Source organism: Trachypithecus francoisi, unplaced genomic scaffold, assembly GCF_009764315.1.
Source record: "Trachypithecus francoisi isolate TF-2019V2 unplaced genomic scaffold, Tfra_2.0 Lachesis_group0, whole genome shotgun sequence".
Classification (NCBI taxonomy): Eukaryota; Metazoa; Chordata; class Mammalia; order Primates; family Cercopithecidae; genus Trachypithecus; species Trachypithecus francoisi.
In genome coordinates, this window is record NW_022681453.1 from 167636989 (window position 1) to 167655082 (window position 18094).

An 18094-nucleotide genomic window follows, 5' to 3' on the forward strand; every position below is an offset into this window, starting at 1 on the left:
CACCCCGCCTCCCTTGCAGAGTTTTCTGTAAAGTTCAGGCTTGGGGTGTCCTCTTGCACTCCCCACAGGGCTGTGCCGCAGGCTTGGGCGACTTTCCTCGCAGAACGTCTGCCAAGAGGGAGTACCTGCGGGGGCCAGGGGAGAGGACTGGGAGAGACCACTTTGGTTTTCTGAGACGCCTTCAGTTCCTGGCCGACCGCCAGGCTTTCTTCTTGGAGGTGTCAGTCTTGGGGAGTGGGGCCTGGGGAAAGGGGGACAGGCTAGGGGATTTGTGTTTGAAACTATTTTTGGAAGGCAGCCTTACTGTTTTTACTTACGTGGTATTTTGCAAATTAATTAAAAATAGCAAACTTTTCTAGAAATGCTTTATTCACATTTTACCGGAGAATGAGAAACCATCCATTGTTCGTTTAAAAGGCTTTTTTTTTTTTTTTTTTTTAAAGTTTGGGATGGCTTGGGGAGGCCAATGGCAATTTGGGGAGAAGGGCTGAAGCACCCCTTTTTGGAGCTCGGGGCCAGTTTCCCGGACTAAAAGACCCTGGTGACTGGGGATGGGCCTCACAACTAACTCGGGTTGCCCTGCCCCTGTCGCGTGGGCTCTCAATGGCAGGTGCTCCGGAAGGGGGCCACCTCCCCGTGGGGCTCCTGGCTGCCTCTGCTCCCTTGGACACCACTGGGGGGCCTCCCCCTCCTAAGTTGTAGGCTGAGGCCGGCTACCTGCCCCGACCTGTCTCCTCCCTTTCTCCAATACCACACCCACGGGACTCCAGTCTCCCCGGGAGTGGGACGGAGAGGGAACAAAGGGGTCTTTGTTCACTGGCTCCCGGGGGGTGGGAGTTGCGCTAGCTCTCATTTCCTGGCGCCCCTTGGAGACCGGGAGGCTCAGAGCCTCTCCCAGCTCTCAGCGCTGCCCTCCCAGACCCCAGAGACGTCGGTCAGGGCGCGGCGCCCCGGGCCACTGCCGGCTCTTTCCGGGCGGGCGAGGTGGGGGGCGAGGCACCGCGCGGCGGCGCCTGGCGGGCACTGTTGCCCGCGGAGGGACTGTGGGGGGGTTTCAGCAGCTGGCGGGGGTGGAGGGGGCGGGAGAGGGAGCCTGCGCCGGGCTGAGCCTGGAGGTGCGGGGCGGGCTCGGGGAGCGCTCTCGGGGCTGCTCTTGCCACAGCCAGGGCGGCTGGAACTCTCTCCTTCTCTCCTTCCATCCTTCCACTTCCCCTGGTCGGCCCCGCCGTCAGGCCGGGTCCCCCTTCCCTGCCGTCATCAGGTTCCCCTTCTCCCTTCTTGGCACTTTCCTTTCGAACCATCCTTCTGGACAAACTTTGATGGAGAATTTCACACCACGCTGGAAAAATGCCGGTTATGAAAGGATTACTGGCGCCGCAAAACACCTTCCTGGACACCATCGCCACCCGTTTTGACGGAACACGTAAGTCTTACACTTGGACGAGTGGTATGTCATTTTCTGAGACTGATTTTTCTGGTACACATTACTTTTGCTCCCACCTTCCCTTTTGCACCAGCAGAGTGAATTTTCTTCTGTTCTTGCCAAGGTATCTTTTGTGGAGAGAAATTTGTACCCTCATGGTTTGGTGTAGTATTAACACTTCGTATTGGTGTAATAGTTGGCTGTCTTGAGTTCTTGGGTTTGTAAGAACTGAAACGTAGCCTGAGGAAAGACCGACGCCCGTATTCACTATGGGACCTGCATTTTGGTGTATCTTTAGGGAATTGGTTGTAATTTTCTGAGGTGAAAATGGGAATATCGATGTACCTTACCTTTCTAGAGTTTAAGTCTCCCTAGATTGAAAGGAGAGCTTGGCGTGCTCTTTTTTGGAGCTTCATTCCGTGATATCTTTCGGATAGGTATGATTTACTGAGTTTAAGAAATGCAGGATTGCCAAGTGTGAGCTTTCTGTAGAATTTTAAGTGTTGTGAGTTTGTCAGAACCTTGATTCCTGCTTTTGAGCTAAAATAGCGTATCTCTTAATCTTGAAATGAGCCTAACACTCAAGCAGAGGCTGTTCAGGAAGGACATGAATAAAGACTGATTTGGTGATAAAAGAAAGTTTTTAGTTTTTTTGAGGACGAATATTATTGGACATTTAGCTCATTTAAGCTACAGTAGGAAAAAAACACATAGGATGTTGTGTGGTTGCTAGCAGACGGTTCAGTATCATCTGCAAGTTGTTCTCTTTCAGGACCACGGTCAGGTCCCCACTCCTTCTCAGGCTTCTCAAGCTCTCTGCTTGACCCTGTGGATCTTCCCAGCTGGCTTTAACCCTGTAATTAGGAGTCTGCACTACCAAGCCTAACAAATACTCTCAGTTGGTTTCACTACGAATATCCTCATCTTTTTTTCTAGATTATCCTGCCTCTGTGCACTGTCTTCCATTTTTCTGTTATTTGAGACTCAGAGAAACTCATTTATCCTAAAGTCCTTCTTAGTGGTTCCAGTGTCATTGTTTTTATTCTGTATATTTCTTGGAGCTGATATGGGAGAGTAATGCTAATATCATTTCCTCTCCAGTAGTCTAAATACACAATCTTATCTTTGGGTGGGAACCAAGTCTTGGACTTTTATTTTTCAGAGATAGTTGGAAAAGTTTACATGAGAGAGAAATGAATCACTTACTTTAGTTTTGTTCAGTTTTTATTTTTGACATCTAGCCTAATCATGGTAGCTGGTGTGGGTATTTGGTCACTTCTTAAGTGTTTTATCTTTACATCTAGCCATTCTTTCTTTCCCCTTTTATATTCTAAATGTGTTAGATGTTATGTATGAGGTGTAATGTTGTTACTTATGTCTTTTTTAGATGATAGTAATTAATGTTGTAGGAAAACTTCAAGTCCCTGCCATTGCCACTACCACACCACTGAAGCTCCACACAAAATCACCACTGCTGTGTTTCACCCTGCATGATTGTGGGTACTACTATTCATTACCTGAGCTACTGATCAGTTTCATGTGGATGTTTTTTCTTGAAGTTGAACATCCAAAACTAAAAGGCTGTAGACATTGACCCTGAATGTGTCTATTGAAAATGGGGTAATTGGCAAATGGTAATTGTTTATCTCATTGCCATTTAAAGTTGAATGAGGTGTAATGTGTAGCGAATCATCCCAGCACAGTAATTCCCCCCCCCCACCGCCCGTGGGAATTACTACAGTGTTACATTCAGATACCAATTGCAAATGAGAGGGGCTTTAAATAATCAGCATGGAAATATCTTGGCCTCTGACTCTGACTACAGTGATATGCATGATAAGCAGGAGGGCATGTAGGTAGAGATGGATGTACTTGTGAATAGTTCATTTTCTGTGTTGGCTACACATTAATGTTAATAAGATAGGTAAGATACTTTAAACCCTTATTTTAGAAGACCATCCTGACATACTTGTATTTAGTATAGTAAGAATCAAAAAGTCTTTTGGAGACCATGCTTGGTCTGTGCTCCACAGCGTCTGGGGGATTCCAGGAGGGAACCAGTTTGCATGAAATCTGACAATCAGAGAAGGAAATTTGAAGGTGATAAGTAATGTAAAGGTTGACTTTGGCAAGATTTTGTTTACAACATTTGGTGAACACCTCTCCTCCCAAGAAACCCCACTCAATTCAAGAGGGTTTTCTTTTCTCATTTTATTTTCCTTTTTTTTTTTTTTTTTTCTTTTTGAATTTCAGGATGACTTGAATAATCTGAAACTTAAAATACCTTAAACAAAATTTTAGCCACAAATTTTGGTATATCTAGAATCATGGGCATACCATTTTTCCAGCTAGCTATTTACTTTATCTTCTTATGCCATCGTTTCTTGTTGATAAAGTTTTGTAATTACTATATCTGAAACTATTTTCCTATGATAATCCTTCCTACTCTTGATTTTTAGAGCTGGTGTCATTTATTTTCTTTTGCAGAGTAAAACTATTTACAAATTTTAAATTTACAAAATTGCCACCTACTCAAAAACTGCTGGAAAATGAATAATGTTAATTATACTCAATATGTAATATACTGAGTTGGTATAATTTTTACCTCATTTGTGAAATATGTTTTACAGTCATCCTAATTTCTTATTTTATTTTGGACAATTTTTATGAAAAAAATTAGAGAGCAAACAACAACCCTGGCAAACTGCCTTGCTAACGTACCCAACATGCAGTATTATTATTAGCCTTATTGATTTATTTTATTGTAAAATAATAAAACAATGTAAGACATCATCTGAAAATCCTCCCAGGAAAAATAAATATATGACAACATAAAACTCTATAATATACTCCTACTATTTATCAGTTGAGATATTATCACAAGGCAACATAACAGGAGTTAATAATACATATTATAACTTAGTGACACTTTATGATTTTACATATTATAATATTTCTTCTCTTTAATATTTAAAAAGGGAGCTCTGTCAGGATTGAAAGACATTTGTGGATTATTAATTGAAGCTATTTTTTCTGATATGCAATGTAATTTGCAACCATTATTGAAAAATAAAAATATTTTTATATAAAATTACCACTAAATATATTTACTCTTGAAATATATTCTATGGTTTGTATTTAACTGAAGTGTAATGAGACTTAGAAAAACTAAGAACCTTAGAAATCTTAAAAACGTACACCCTATTTAGGGGGAAAAAGTAAAAGTAACTCCAAAGAATATCTTTGAATTATTACATATAGCAAAAACCACTCACTTATACCACTTAAGACATACACACACACACATATACACTACACACACACTCCTAATGATATGGCCTGCAACTAGTTCACTTCTACATAGTTTTTTTTTTTTTTTTTTAACATATTTACTGTAATTTAAGAAATCTTTTCTGTTTAGACTTTTGCTTTAAGTAAATAAATATTAATTTGGACAAAGTATGATAAGGGAACACATTGGCATATATTTGAAAAAAATACCAATATATTTATATTTGAAAAAAATAGTGCTTTTAGTACAGTTGTTTGTCGCAGGATACCATTTGAGAAAAACAGCTTTTTAAAAAAGATACAAAACTTTCAGAGGGAAGTATCCATTTTCAAACATAATGGTGGATTAGCCTACATTTTCTAGGCGTATCAAAATATGGCCAGACTACTTCTTCCCTTTTGGGTTACTAAGACACAAATTTAAGTTTTAAAAGAAGTTTGTAGCCCCATGGACTCCATCAAGAAGATTCCAATCAAAGTATTCAAAGTAATAGTTGTTTAGAAACTCATTAATATTTGCATATATTTTATGCACTTGTATATAGCCTGTTTGAAATGGTCCAAAGAAATTTGTTAAAATTGATGCTGGGCGCAATGGCTCACTCTTGCAGTCCTAGCATTTTGGGAGGCTGAAGCGGGCAGATCACTTGAGGCTAGCAGTTTGAGACCAGCCTGGCAGACATGGTGAAATCCCATTTCTACTAAAAATACAAAAATTAGCCGGTGCGGTGGCATGCGCCTGTAATCCCAGCTACTTGGGAGGCTGAGGCAGGAGAATCCCTTGAGCCCAGGAGGCAGAGGCTGCAGTGAGTTGAGATCATGTCACTGCACTCCAGCCTGGGTGACAGAGTGAGACTCTGTCTCAAAGAAAAAAAAAAGAAAAAAGAAATTTGTTAAAATTGAGATACTTCCTCTACAGAGGAAATTCTCAGTGGTTTTTGTCTTTTTATCTTTTTACTTTCATCAAGGTACATAGACCTCTTAATGTTAGAAGCATAGGGAGAAGGATAATGTACCCATTATCATACTCTTGACTTTGTAGATGAATTTTGTGCCTTCTAAAGGACTTATCATAGGGGTTCTCATAACTTCACTACAATGAAGAAAGTGTTCGAATTACAGGAATTGGATTTATGTCTTTACCGAAATGATTTTCTTTTGCTTCGTGAGATACACAAATAATAAGAAAAGTTGTATTGCATAGTCTTAAAAGCTAACATCAGATGATTTTGGCATTATTATATAGAGAAAATGGATATGTAATATGCTGAAAATTGAAATTATGTCCATGATATATTATTTCTAGGCTCTAACATTTTTCATTACTTTCATTCCAAAGGCTGTGGCATGAGACCTCTTCTGGCCAATGAGACTGGCAAAGGACAAAAAGTCTTTACAGAAGCATATTGAGGATCCTGAGTTACTAGTTTCTGAGATATCCTAGACTCAACATACTTCTGGAAGAGGCACAGTCTCTCTAAAGAAATGTGTACTTTATTCATTCATTCAATCATGTTCCTTTTTCTTTTCTTTTTTTTTTTTTTAAGACGAGTCTCGCTCTGTCGCCCAGGCTGGAGTGTAGTGGCGCGATCTCGGCTCACTGAAACCTCTGCCTCCTGGGTTCAAGCAATTCTCTGTCTCAGCCTCCTGAGTGGCTGGGATTACAGACGCCCGCCACCACGCCTGCCTAATTTTTGTGCATTTTTAGTAGAGACGGGGTTTCACCACCTTGGCCAGGCTGGTCTTGAACTCCTGACCTCGTGATCCACCTGCCTTAGCCTCCCAAAGTGCTGCGATTACAGGCGTGAGCCACTGCACCTGGCCCAATCATCTTTCTAATAATATTCAATGAATACTGACTATACACAAAGCCATTATGCTAGGATCTTTGGAATAAATCAGGACTATCTTTTTCTTAAATGGGGCAATGTAACATGCACGAATTACCATAATATAGATTAGAGAAAGATAAGTGTAATTTGGAAGGTGCAGACAAAGGGCTATGCACATTTGGGTGAGGGAGGAATAGTTTCTATGCAGGAATCATCTGAAAGGGCTTCATATAATAAATAACTTTGGGTGGGAATGATCGTGTCATATATGATAGGTGCAAAAACAATATTCTATTTAATTTGCCAGTTTGTACAGTAGTTGTCATGGAGGCTAGAAAGAGCCTTTAGTGAGAATAACAGGCATTTTAAAGGGTGTTAAGGGGTCAATGTAGAGGTAAGAGGGCAATGGAAAGTAGGTTAGACCAGCCATAAAAGATCTTTAAACCCAGAGTGTTTGGTCATAATAAGCCATTGGAAGTGATAGATCAATATTTTGGTAAAAAACTATGGTGCCATCTATGTCTGGTTAAAAAACTCCCCAAACGCTCAACCTTCCCATGTTCTACAGTCTAAAGCACACTACAGTAGATGTCAACTTTAGACTTGGAATGTTTCTTTTCACTATTTCTTCTAATGATGCTTTTTAAAATAAAGGTTCCATAGAATGCAGTGGAGTTGATGTATTCATTTTCTTAGGAATGTTTCTTTCTCCCAGGGAGTTAACTTTCTGTTAGGGAAGTGATAGATTTATTTCTCACCACATAGCTGACCACTCTGCTCCTTCAGGACAGTTTACCCCTGTGTTACTCTAGAGTTATGCCTGTGGTCAAGAAAAAGAATTGAGGGTTTGCTGGAATTAGTGCCGGTGAAGTTGGTTGGAGAAATCCCAACAGTAAAAGGTAAAGAGTTGAAACTGCTGCAAAGATAGTATACTTCATCCTGGCAATGTATATTTGCTGATCTTGTCTAAATGCTGTGTTTAAAATCCAAAATCCAAACATCAAAGATGAGACTTCAACTTTACCTATGACATAGTTCATATTTAGCAACTGGAGCAATTGAAGAGCTTTCTCAGTAAACAGTCAAATATAGTTATTGTATTATAAATTCCCTGAAAGATATATTTTGCTTTCCTTTATGATTGTTAATACAACCATCTTTGTCACATAAACCCTTCAAACTCCACATGCCCCCAAATGAACTAATAATCTTTTCTAGCCTTTGAAACCTATTTGTTTTCTTACATTTTCCAGCCTCATTATTGGCATCACCACCCATCCAGTTCTTCAAGCTGGAAATCTGAATTGGCCTTGACGGCCTACACATCTAATTAATTATCAAATTTTTAATATTTTACTGCAGAAATGCTCTAATTTGGTCTAATATATAAATAAAATTTTCATATTTTAATACTCAACCATGAACTCCTTGAAGCCTCAATTCCCTCTTTATTGCTTCTGTTTTAATTTTGATCCTCTTTTTCTTATCTCCACAATTGCAGCCTTTCTCTACCTAGACCACTGTGACCATCAGTCCCTTCTTCCACTGCCACTTGTTCAGTTTCCATTGTTCCCAGAGTGATTTCCATTAAAAACAATATTACCACTTAATCATGTAACACTCCTGCTTAGAGCCATCCATTGGCTCCCTGCTACCTTTTGGATAATGTCCAATGTCCTTAGCATCATCTGACCCCAAGATGATTCTGCGGAATCTTTTCCAACCACTGTCTCCTAGACTACACATACACTCATTCTAAATTACCTGCTCTTTCATGGTTTTGGGACTCTGCTTTTCACTTGAAGAACAAGATGTTTTTTGTTCGAGATCCATCCTAAAGATTACATTCTATCAAACTCCTTCTCTGAGGTTCCCAGCAAAGTTACATGACATTTCCTCTATACTTCCACATGGCCTTGCCCATTCCTGTAATCAGCTTTTATATGTGGTATAATTATATGCTTTCATATTTTAATACTCAACCATGAACTCCTTGAAGCCTTAACTATGTCATTATTCCCATTGCTTAGACTTATAGCTGAAATGGTCTTTGCTCAATAAATATTTCTTTGAGTAAAAGAATTTCAACTTCTTTGAAGGCCAGGGCTGTATATTAATTATCTTTATCTCCCGTTAGTGGTACCTGGTGTTCCTTTTATTCACTATTGCATGATTACCTTTAGTTTGAGAGATAATATGGACTGTCTTCCACCCTCTTATTTTCACGTGGTTCAAGCACAACTTTCTTTTACAAACTCTAGTGATAGTAGTGTCTATCATCTTGAACATGTCTACATGCATACTGTGTACGGTGCTGGTCCTTTTTCTGTTCCTATGACAACGCAATAACCCAGCAAGGTGGAAGGCAACACCCACTTTTTGAGTCAAAGATGACAAAATTCAAACTCAGAATTCTACTATATCCTATTAGCCCATGATTTTTCTGCTATATCATACTGCCTCTAAAATGTGCTTCTATAGCAAGTGTAAACAGACTAGGGTGGTTTGTGGTATTGTTTCTAGTTTCTAGCTCTTGCAAAGAAGAAGAAATTTATTTAAATATTTTAGCCATTTCTAGTTTATATGCTGTTTGTTCCCCTTTGGATGTATTATGCTTTAAATACTTGTCATTTAAATGAAGTTTTAAAATTGGTATTTAAGACTCATAACTGGAACTATTAAATGCATTCACTGTGCAAAGCAGTTTTGCTCATCAAAGAAAATCTACTGTCCTTTTTTTTAAAAAAGGAAATCCATTTTCTTTGAGATTTTTCTGCTTAGAATTTGCTGACTTTATTACTCTCTTGTGATTTCTTTTTGCTGTGAGGTTAATCTCTCTGTGAAAATATTCTAATTCTCATAGCTATTACAGTGATGTCATTTTGGATATTTACCTTGTTAGGGTCATATAGAGGACATTCTTCCATGTATTTTGAGTCTGCTTTTATTGGAAGAATATATTTTCCAGTGTCAGGTACTGTTGACGTCTTTTAACAGGAATAGTTTACCTTTTCTCCCCAATGAACTTACAGGAAGAAGTAAGGGTAGTTAGCCCTCCAGCTCTCAAGTCTTTTAAAGCCTTTTTTCTTTTTTTATAAAGAGATTTTCTTTTGTTCTATTAAGTGTTTTGGACAGACATCTTTATTGTATTTGTCAGTCCAAATGAATCTCTTATTCCAGTTATTGAACTAAAGGGAACAGAGACCAGAGCACTTACCAGTCTTACTATGTTTTATTTGATTTTCTGGAAAAAAGGATCCACATGAGAAGTTCAGATTTTATTGAAATGTCAAATATCCAGTTTGACAAGAAGTAGATGGCTCTTACCCGTGGTATTCTGGCTATTCCTTCAATGGAGGGAATAAAGTAGAAGGTAAAATTGGGCAAGGCTTTTACCTTAACGTCTGGATAAATGTTTTTCTGTGATTCGATGAGTTATGGAAAAGAAGGAGGATATTGGGCCTGGGGCAATGAGAAGGAGCTTTTGTGTTGTATTAATTTGGTACAATTTTGGTTAGGCTACATCTCAGTCATCTGAAAATGAGCCTGTCCTTCTCTCTCAACAAATGTGTAGTTTTAGGTTTTAGGATACATCATTGATAAAAACCTAGGCCTCTTGTTTATCTGTACAGTACTCATATTATATGTTATATTACTGGTTCTAGCAAGTCAAAAGTTATACAATTATTTGGTAGATATTAATAATGACTAATATTTGTATAGCTTTTCAGCATTCTTTATGTCATCACTTGAATTGTTTTTAAATTAATGGATGAAAAGTGGTTTCTTGTGATTGTTAATGTACATTTGTTTACTATAATTGAAGTTTAGAATTGTTTAATATGTTTAAGAGATATTTAAGTGCTTTATTGAGCATTACTTATTTATATTTATTGTCTCTTGTTAATTGACAAGAGACAATGAATTGTTTTTCCCTTTTTTGACATATTTGAGCCATTTATATAGTTTTAAAAATGGAACACTTTATTAGTAATATGAATTGTATAAATTTTCCCAGTTTTGGTTGGTCTTTTGATTTTTATATAGATGAATTAATAAATTTCTCTGTTATGATATTTAGATTTTGTGTCATACTTAGAGAGGCATTCCCTATTTTGAAATTACTATTATTATTTCTAGTTTTTCATTTTTGTGAGTACATAGTAGGTGTATAATTTTTAAAACATATCCTATATGTTCTACTATAGTTTTATTTTAAGTATTCAATTTTTTTTCTTCCATTAATAAGTTCTGTAATTTAATCTCCTGAGTGTAATACAGGGATCAAAATTATATTAGTTTCAAATTCCTATCCTAAGAGTTTATAGACTTGAGAGTTGGACAGATTTCCTAACAGTGTTATTCAGCAATTCATTTTCTTTATGTTAATTTGAAATGTCTAGTTTATCATGTTTTATATTCTCTATGTAATTCTATTTCTTGACTTTCTATCCTATTATATTAACTGATCTTTTTCTGTCTATTTTAGTACCACAATTTTAATTATAGAATATTTGTGATATGTTCTTAAAATTCTTATTCCATTATTTGTTCTCAGAATTTTACTTGACTAATTGTACTTATTTGGAAGTCTATATGACTTTAAGTATCAAATTTTCTAGTTGAAAAAAATCCTGATGGTATTTTTAATGGACTAATCTATAGCAAATATAATATTTTTTTGATGTTGAAAATTCATATTCTAAAACTTACTAGGTAGTTTTATTGTTTACACCTTTTGAGAGAGTTCTCAGTAAAACATTTTGTACTTATAATATTCCTAGTAATTTTATCTTTGCAAATTCTATGTAAAATAGAAAGTTTTCTTTCACTGTTTTGCTTTTTCTAATTCAATCATATTTGTTTATTTGAAGGAAATTAACTCCTATATGTTACTAATTTTTTTAACCAGCCAACTTACTGACATTCTCCTATCCTTTGTAGTAATTTTAGTGTTGGATTATTGAAGTTTTCAGATAAGAAATAATACTGGTCTTAAATAATAAAAATTTTGCCTTTTGTTTCTAATTTTTGCAACTCTTACTTTTTCCCTTTTGTTTAATTGTTTTGGCATTTTTAGATCAACGTTAAAACATGGTGGCCATAAAGAAAACCCTTCTCCTTCTTAACTTTAAGGGGAATTATTTTATTGTTTTTCTAATGAGTGTTGTCTGGCTTGTCATTTGAGAGGTAAATATTTTATTATATATTTGTGCTTTATTAAAAGACTTCGTAATGTATTCTTATTTCGTTAAGTCTTTTTAATCAATTGCCTTTTTTATTTTCTATCAAGGCTATTCTTTCTGTGTTATTGAATCAATTAATATAATGAATTCAACAGGTTTTATAATATTGAACTATCTTTGCATCCTTTCAATAAAAGTTACTTGGTATGTTGCTGGACTTTCCCTCCATTAATAGGACTTTTATGCTGAATATATATAGAGAGAGATATATGTAAAAATATATGTACACACAACTATAATATAGTGTATATATAATATGGTATATATGTATATATATGTGATATGATGTGCATATGTGTATCATATTGGAATTTATATTCTTTTCTTGGACGTGTATATTATTTGACTTTGGTAGGGAAACTACACACCCATATTTGTGCCAATTATAAGGTAATTCTATCTGGTTTAGCATTTGTGCAGATTTTTCATATTGTAATAAGGCATTATTATTCATTGTTGCATGAAAACAGAGCCAAGATTGGTTGGCTTATAGTTTTGGCTATGGCCTTATCTAATAGTGTCTCAGATGTTTGTGTAGTGAATATAGTTTTTACTTCAATGTGTGTTTAAATCTGAAATACGCCCAGCAATATCACATATTTTTCAGATACAAAACATTTGTACCTGAACAATTTTCAGTTACAAAACATATGTATCTATATCTGTATCTATATCTATCATCTCCTTTCCTATAACAACATGCACATTGTACACGAACTAGTAATGTCTCATAGTTTGTGAGAGGCCTAAGGTTACCAGCCCACAAGTTAGTGGAGTCAGATGGAAATATGGGAAATTATAGTATATGTATACATGCAATATATTTAGAATTTATCAGTATCTTTGGTATTAAAAAAATCCTACAATAAACCTTTTTGGCCTCAATGACCTCACAAAGATGAAAAATAAGTTTAATGAATTATTGCATTCTCGTTTCTAAGAAAATTGATGATGCATAGATAACTGGGAGAAAATGCTGACATTTACATTTGTCATGGGTGCCCACATTGACTAGATTAAAATCACTTGACTACATTAAAATCAGAATGCATAAATCTGCTGAATAAGCATCAGCATTTTTTTAAAAACTAGTAATCGATTTAAGAAAACTGAACCGAAAAATTATGATTCATTCTGTAGAAGGTATCTTGGACATATTTTGTGAAGCATGACTTTTCATTTAGATCAAAGGACTGCTCTTCCAAATGAATTTCATTTATTCATTTTTTTTGGTAAGGGTTTGTAATCATATAATTTACATATATTAAATCACTCCTTTTAAGTGTACAGTTCATTGAATTTTGCAAAATATATGCAATCAGGTAACCACTTTTCATTTAGATCAAAGGACTGCTCTTCCAAATGAATTTCATTTATTCATTTTTTTGGTAAAGGTTTGTAATCATATAATTTACATATATTAAATCACTCCTTTTAAGTGTACAGTGCATTGAATTTTGCAAAATATATGCAGTCATGTAACCACCACCACAGTCAAGATTTAGAACAGCGTCCTCAGCCCCAAAGGTCAATACCCTCCTCCCACTTCCAGTACATAGCAGCTACTAATCTATTTTTATGCCTACAATTTTCCTTTTTTTAATATGTAGTATTAATGAAATCATACAGTACCTGACCCCTTAATAAGCAGCTTTGCTTTCCATGATTTCAATTATGTTCAGTGAGCTTAGTCCCAAAAATATTAAATGGAAAATTCCACAAATAAACAATTCATAAGATTTAAATTGCACACCCTTCTGAGTAGGGTGATGATATCTCATGCTATCCCACTCCATCCCACCCAGGATGTGAAGTATCTCTTTATGCAGAGTATCCATGCTGTACAGGCTACCTGTCCATTAGTCACATAGTAGGCATTTGGGTTATCTCATCAACCGTTGCAGTTTCACAGTGCTTGTATTCAAGTAAACCTTATTTTACTTAATAATGGACCTAAAGCACAAGAGTGGTGATGCTGGTGATTAGGCATCACCAAAAAGAAGTCATAAAGTGCTTCCTTTAAGTAAAAAAGTGAAAGTTCCCAACATAATGAGAAGAGGAAAAAAATATGCTGGGGTTGCTAAGATCCACAGTATGAATAAACCTATCTGTGAAATTGTGAAGGAAAAAAAAATTGTGCTAGTTTTGCTGTCACACCTCAAACTGCACAAGTTACAGCCACAATGCATAAGTGATTAGTTAAGATGAAAAAGGCATTACATCTGTGGGTAGAATACATGAACAGAAACATATTCCAATTGAGGGCAATTGGATTTGGTACTACTGTCGGTTTTAGGCATCCACCAGGTGGTCTTGGAACATATCCCTCTCAGGTAAAGGGGGATTACTGTATGTAGCATTATTTGTCTGCCTTCTTTCACTTAGATAAATGATTTTGCAATTTATTCCTCTTTTTGAGGGAAGCAGTAGTTTGTTCTGTTTTATTGTTGAAAATTTTGTTCATTTTGATTCCAAGTTTTCTTCTGTGTGTAGAAAAAAATGAAGCACCAGTGATTAATGTGTTGTTATTAGTAAAAGCACTTGGCAAGTATTCATGTCATGAGGGTTTCCAATGGAAAACCAGTTAACTTTAATAATGGTTGAGTTTTTGTATCTAATTGAATTGAAGTAAAGCTTTTCAAAGTTTGTTCTGTAGGTGAATTATATTTCTCTGTAAATGTTGTTGTAAATTCAGTTTAAAAGGTCATTAAAGATAAAGTTATTAATTTTATGGTGACAAAGCAAATGTAAATTTTGGTACATTAATTTCTAAATAAAATGTATGAAGCATAAATGTTCTTGGACTTGATGTAGTGTACACATAATTCACTTTTGTGTTAATCACTATAGAAGTTGGATTGGTCAAAATTACCACGTTTTTATATGTGGAGAATTAGGTACAGTAATTATACTATGTGATTAGATACATTAAATACAGAAAAACTATTTGACATGACACTACATGATTTCTTTTTTTAATGCTTGTTGTCAGAGTTTTGAAATATCTGAGTCTTTGAATTATTACTTGTAAACAGTCTAAGTGTTCAACAAAGTTATTAGTCTTTTCTAAATGAGCCTTTTATATTTTCTTTTCATTTTGTTTGAAATCACTTGAGAATATTTAACCAAGGTTTTTAATTAAAACACTAAAAACTTCAGCTTTTAAACATTTTAACAAATAGCAACTTTTTAAAAACAAAACTTGCAGATAGAAGTACATTGAAATGTATTACTGAAGGCTGGGTGTGGTGGCTCACACCTACAATCCCAGCACTTTGGGATACCAAAGCGGGTGGATTGCTTGAGGCCAGGAGTTCGAGACCAGCCTGGGCAACATGGTGAAAACCCATCTCTACTAAAAATACAAAAAAAAAAAGAAAAAAGTTTAGCTGGGCATGGTGGTGCATGTCTGTGACTGAGGCATGGGAATCACTTGAACCTGGGAGGCGGAGGTTGCAGTGAGCCAAGATCACGCCACTGCACTCCAGCCTGGGCGACAGAGTGAGACTCCTTCTCAAAGAAAAACAAAAAGAAAAAAATAAATATATTACTAGATAAGGGAAAAATATTAAACATTGAGAGCTCAAACTATTTACTAGACTTAAAGTTATTTAGTTTTTCTTTGAGATATTTTAACTTAGAAAATATTTTGGTGGAATTTGTTTTTAATTAGATAAATTTGTGTTCTGTACTGATTTTGCAATCTCTGTATCTGGAACAATATTACAAAGAATCATACAGACACCTATTATGATAAATTTTTATATTACAAAAATGTTTTTGAAGGTAAAAACAAAAACATGAGGTAAAATAAGAGGTAATATCTGGACTGAAATGTTTGAACTTTCCAATATAAAAAAATATATAATTCAGAATATTCTTAGTATAGCAAAATTTAGGGGAAAATTAGAATTTAAAATATCCTCTATTTAGCAAAATTTGCTGTATGCCTACAGGTTATTTTAGCAACCACAGATAATATTTTTTCAATTAAAATTTTTATGGTCTGTTGTGAATAGTTAATTGGAGATGTCAACAATTTCAAATTTATTAACTGTGAAATGCACCTTTGAGGAAAATTACAGGCAATTTTATGAAAAAAATAAAAATAATGACACTACATAGAGGAAAAGCAAAAACATAGTCTTCAGAATAACACCAACAACTTGGCATAAGAGACAGATACGGCTAAATACATGGTTTAAATATGAAAAAATACAATAAAATATTATTGTGTTTAGTGTACTGTTTTATTTTGTGATAATGTATATATATATAACAGAAATAATTTTATGTTTTAAAATATTTTTGCAAAAAATAAATTTTATAGGTTTATCAATATAATAAAACTAGTCAAAACTAAAACCAAATGCTTATACAATTACATTATTTTATTTTTTAATTCTTACTTTCACTCTAAAGCAGTCCCTAACTTATACCTTATGTTATACTCACTTCATAAAATCATTTTCAAAGCCATTTGAACTAGGCAGGGGTTTTGGGTGTGCCTCAGATTGCCAAGCACAAATTTCCAAAAAGTAGACTTTTAAAATAATTTAATTTTTATATTATCTTCTGAGGTAGATTGATGAAATTGGAAACAATTATTCCACAATTTTAATTGTTAATACACAGTTGACTGTTGAACAACAGAGGTCTGAATTGCATGACTCCACTTAGACAAGGATTTTCTTCCACCTCTGCCTCCTCCCATGAGACAAGACCAACCCCTCCTCTTCCTGTTCTTCCTCCAGTCTACTCAGTGTGAAGATAAGGATGAAGACCTTTATGATTATCCACTTCCATTAAATGAATAGTAAATCTATTGTCCCTTCTTTATAACTTTCGTATTAACATTTTCTTTTCTCTAGCTTAGTGTATTGTAAGAATACAGTGTATAGTACATATAACACACAAAATACAGCAGGCTACTAGTAGTTAAGTTTTGGGAGAGTCAAAAGTTATATGCAGATTTTCTACTGGAGGGAGGTGCCCCTAGTTCAAGGGTCAGCAGTAAATATTAAATATTCAACAATTGATATAACACTGATATCTCTTTAATTTTTATATGCTAGAAACATTGACATGCAGATGACATGTGTCTCCTTTGGCCTGTCATTGCTCCTAGACATGTTTATTGTGCTCACTTTAGAGACAAGGAGCCAGAGAACCCTAAAGAGGCTAAGTACTTTTGTCTCAAAGCTAGAACAGGAGAAGACTTGGCTGTTATTCTCCTCTTAATTGCAAACCCATGCTCTTCCTTCAACTTTATTTTGCTTTTAGTTTGAAAAGAAGAAAAGGGAAGAGAACTGACATTTAATAAGCAAATTTGGACCTAATGCTGTACTTAGTATTTTCACCTTCGTTAGTTAATTTAATCTCAACAACAATGCAAGTTAGATGTTTCTGTTCTGACTTCATGGATTGGGAAACTGAAGCCTAGACAGGTTTGATAAATTGTCAAAAGTCACGCATTTTATAAGTAGTGAAGCTGGAATCTATACACATGGTTTTGACAATAGCAGACCGTGCTTAATAAAAGGCAAAAATTGGATCTCAAGTGTAAGGCATTAAATTTATGATTAAGAACTTGATGATCATACGTGACTTCACTGTGAGATACTTACAAGCTATTTTTATGCTTTTTAAGAAGTCATTATCTGGGAACCTCAACCCATAAAGTTGCCAACTGGCAATGTTTTATAAACAGTATTTAGTGGGTTACTCAGGAATTTACCTTTCTTGTTAGAATAAAGTACCCAGAAGGCTGTTTTTACCTCAGGAGTGATAACCCACTGGTGTTGGAGACTTGAGAGCTCTGCCATAAGTCCAGAGCTTGTTAATATTATAATATATTCAGAATTATCTGTAAAACAATGTCACACTAACTTGAATTTTAAAATGCTTCTGGCTCATCAGTGGTTCTTTAGGGGTGGGGGTCAGGGTCAAGAGTGGTAGAATTATAAAAAGACGTGAGGAAACTTTTGGGGGTGATGGATAGGGTCACTGTCTTGATTGTGGTGATGTTTTGGGCGTATACATCCGTTAAAGTTATCAAATTGTACACTCTGTGCAATTTATTGTACATGAATTGTACTTCAAAAATGCTGTTAAAAATGATTTCTGGGGTGGGAGAGAGATGGGTAGAGTTAAAACTACAGCACTATTAGATTGGTGCAAAAGTAATGGCAAAAACAGCAATTACTTTCACACCAACCTAACAGAATGACACGTCCTCTGCATTCAATTTTCTCAACTCTGATGAGCAGCCATTTCTGGAATACTATTGTTTGTGCGGATAC

General features: G+C 35.5%; 1 protein-coding gene across 1 annotated transcript in view; it reads left to right on the top strand.

The window, feature by feature from the left end:
• Positions 1 to 1081: 1081 nt before the first annotated feature.
• The window catches only part of KCNH8 (potassium voltage-gated channel subfamily H member 8), a 403401-nt gene continuing 386388 nt past the window's right edge, over positions 1082 to 18094 (top strand). The window contains exon 1 of the mRNA XM_033212772.1: positions 1082 to 1423. Coding sequence (XP_033068663.1) covers positions 1348 to 1423 — 76 coding nt within the window. The 5' untranslated portion in view covers positions 1082 to 1347. The remainder of the gene's footprint in view (positions 1424 to 18094) is intronic.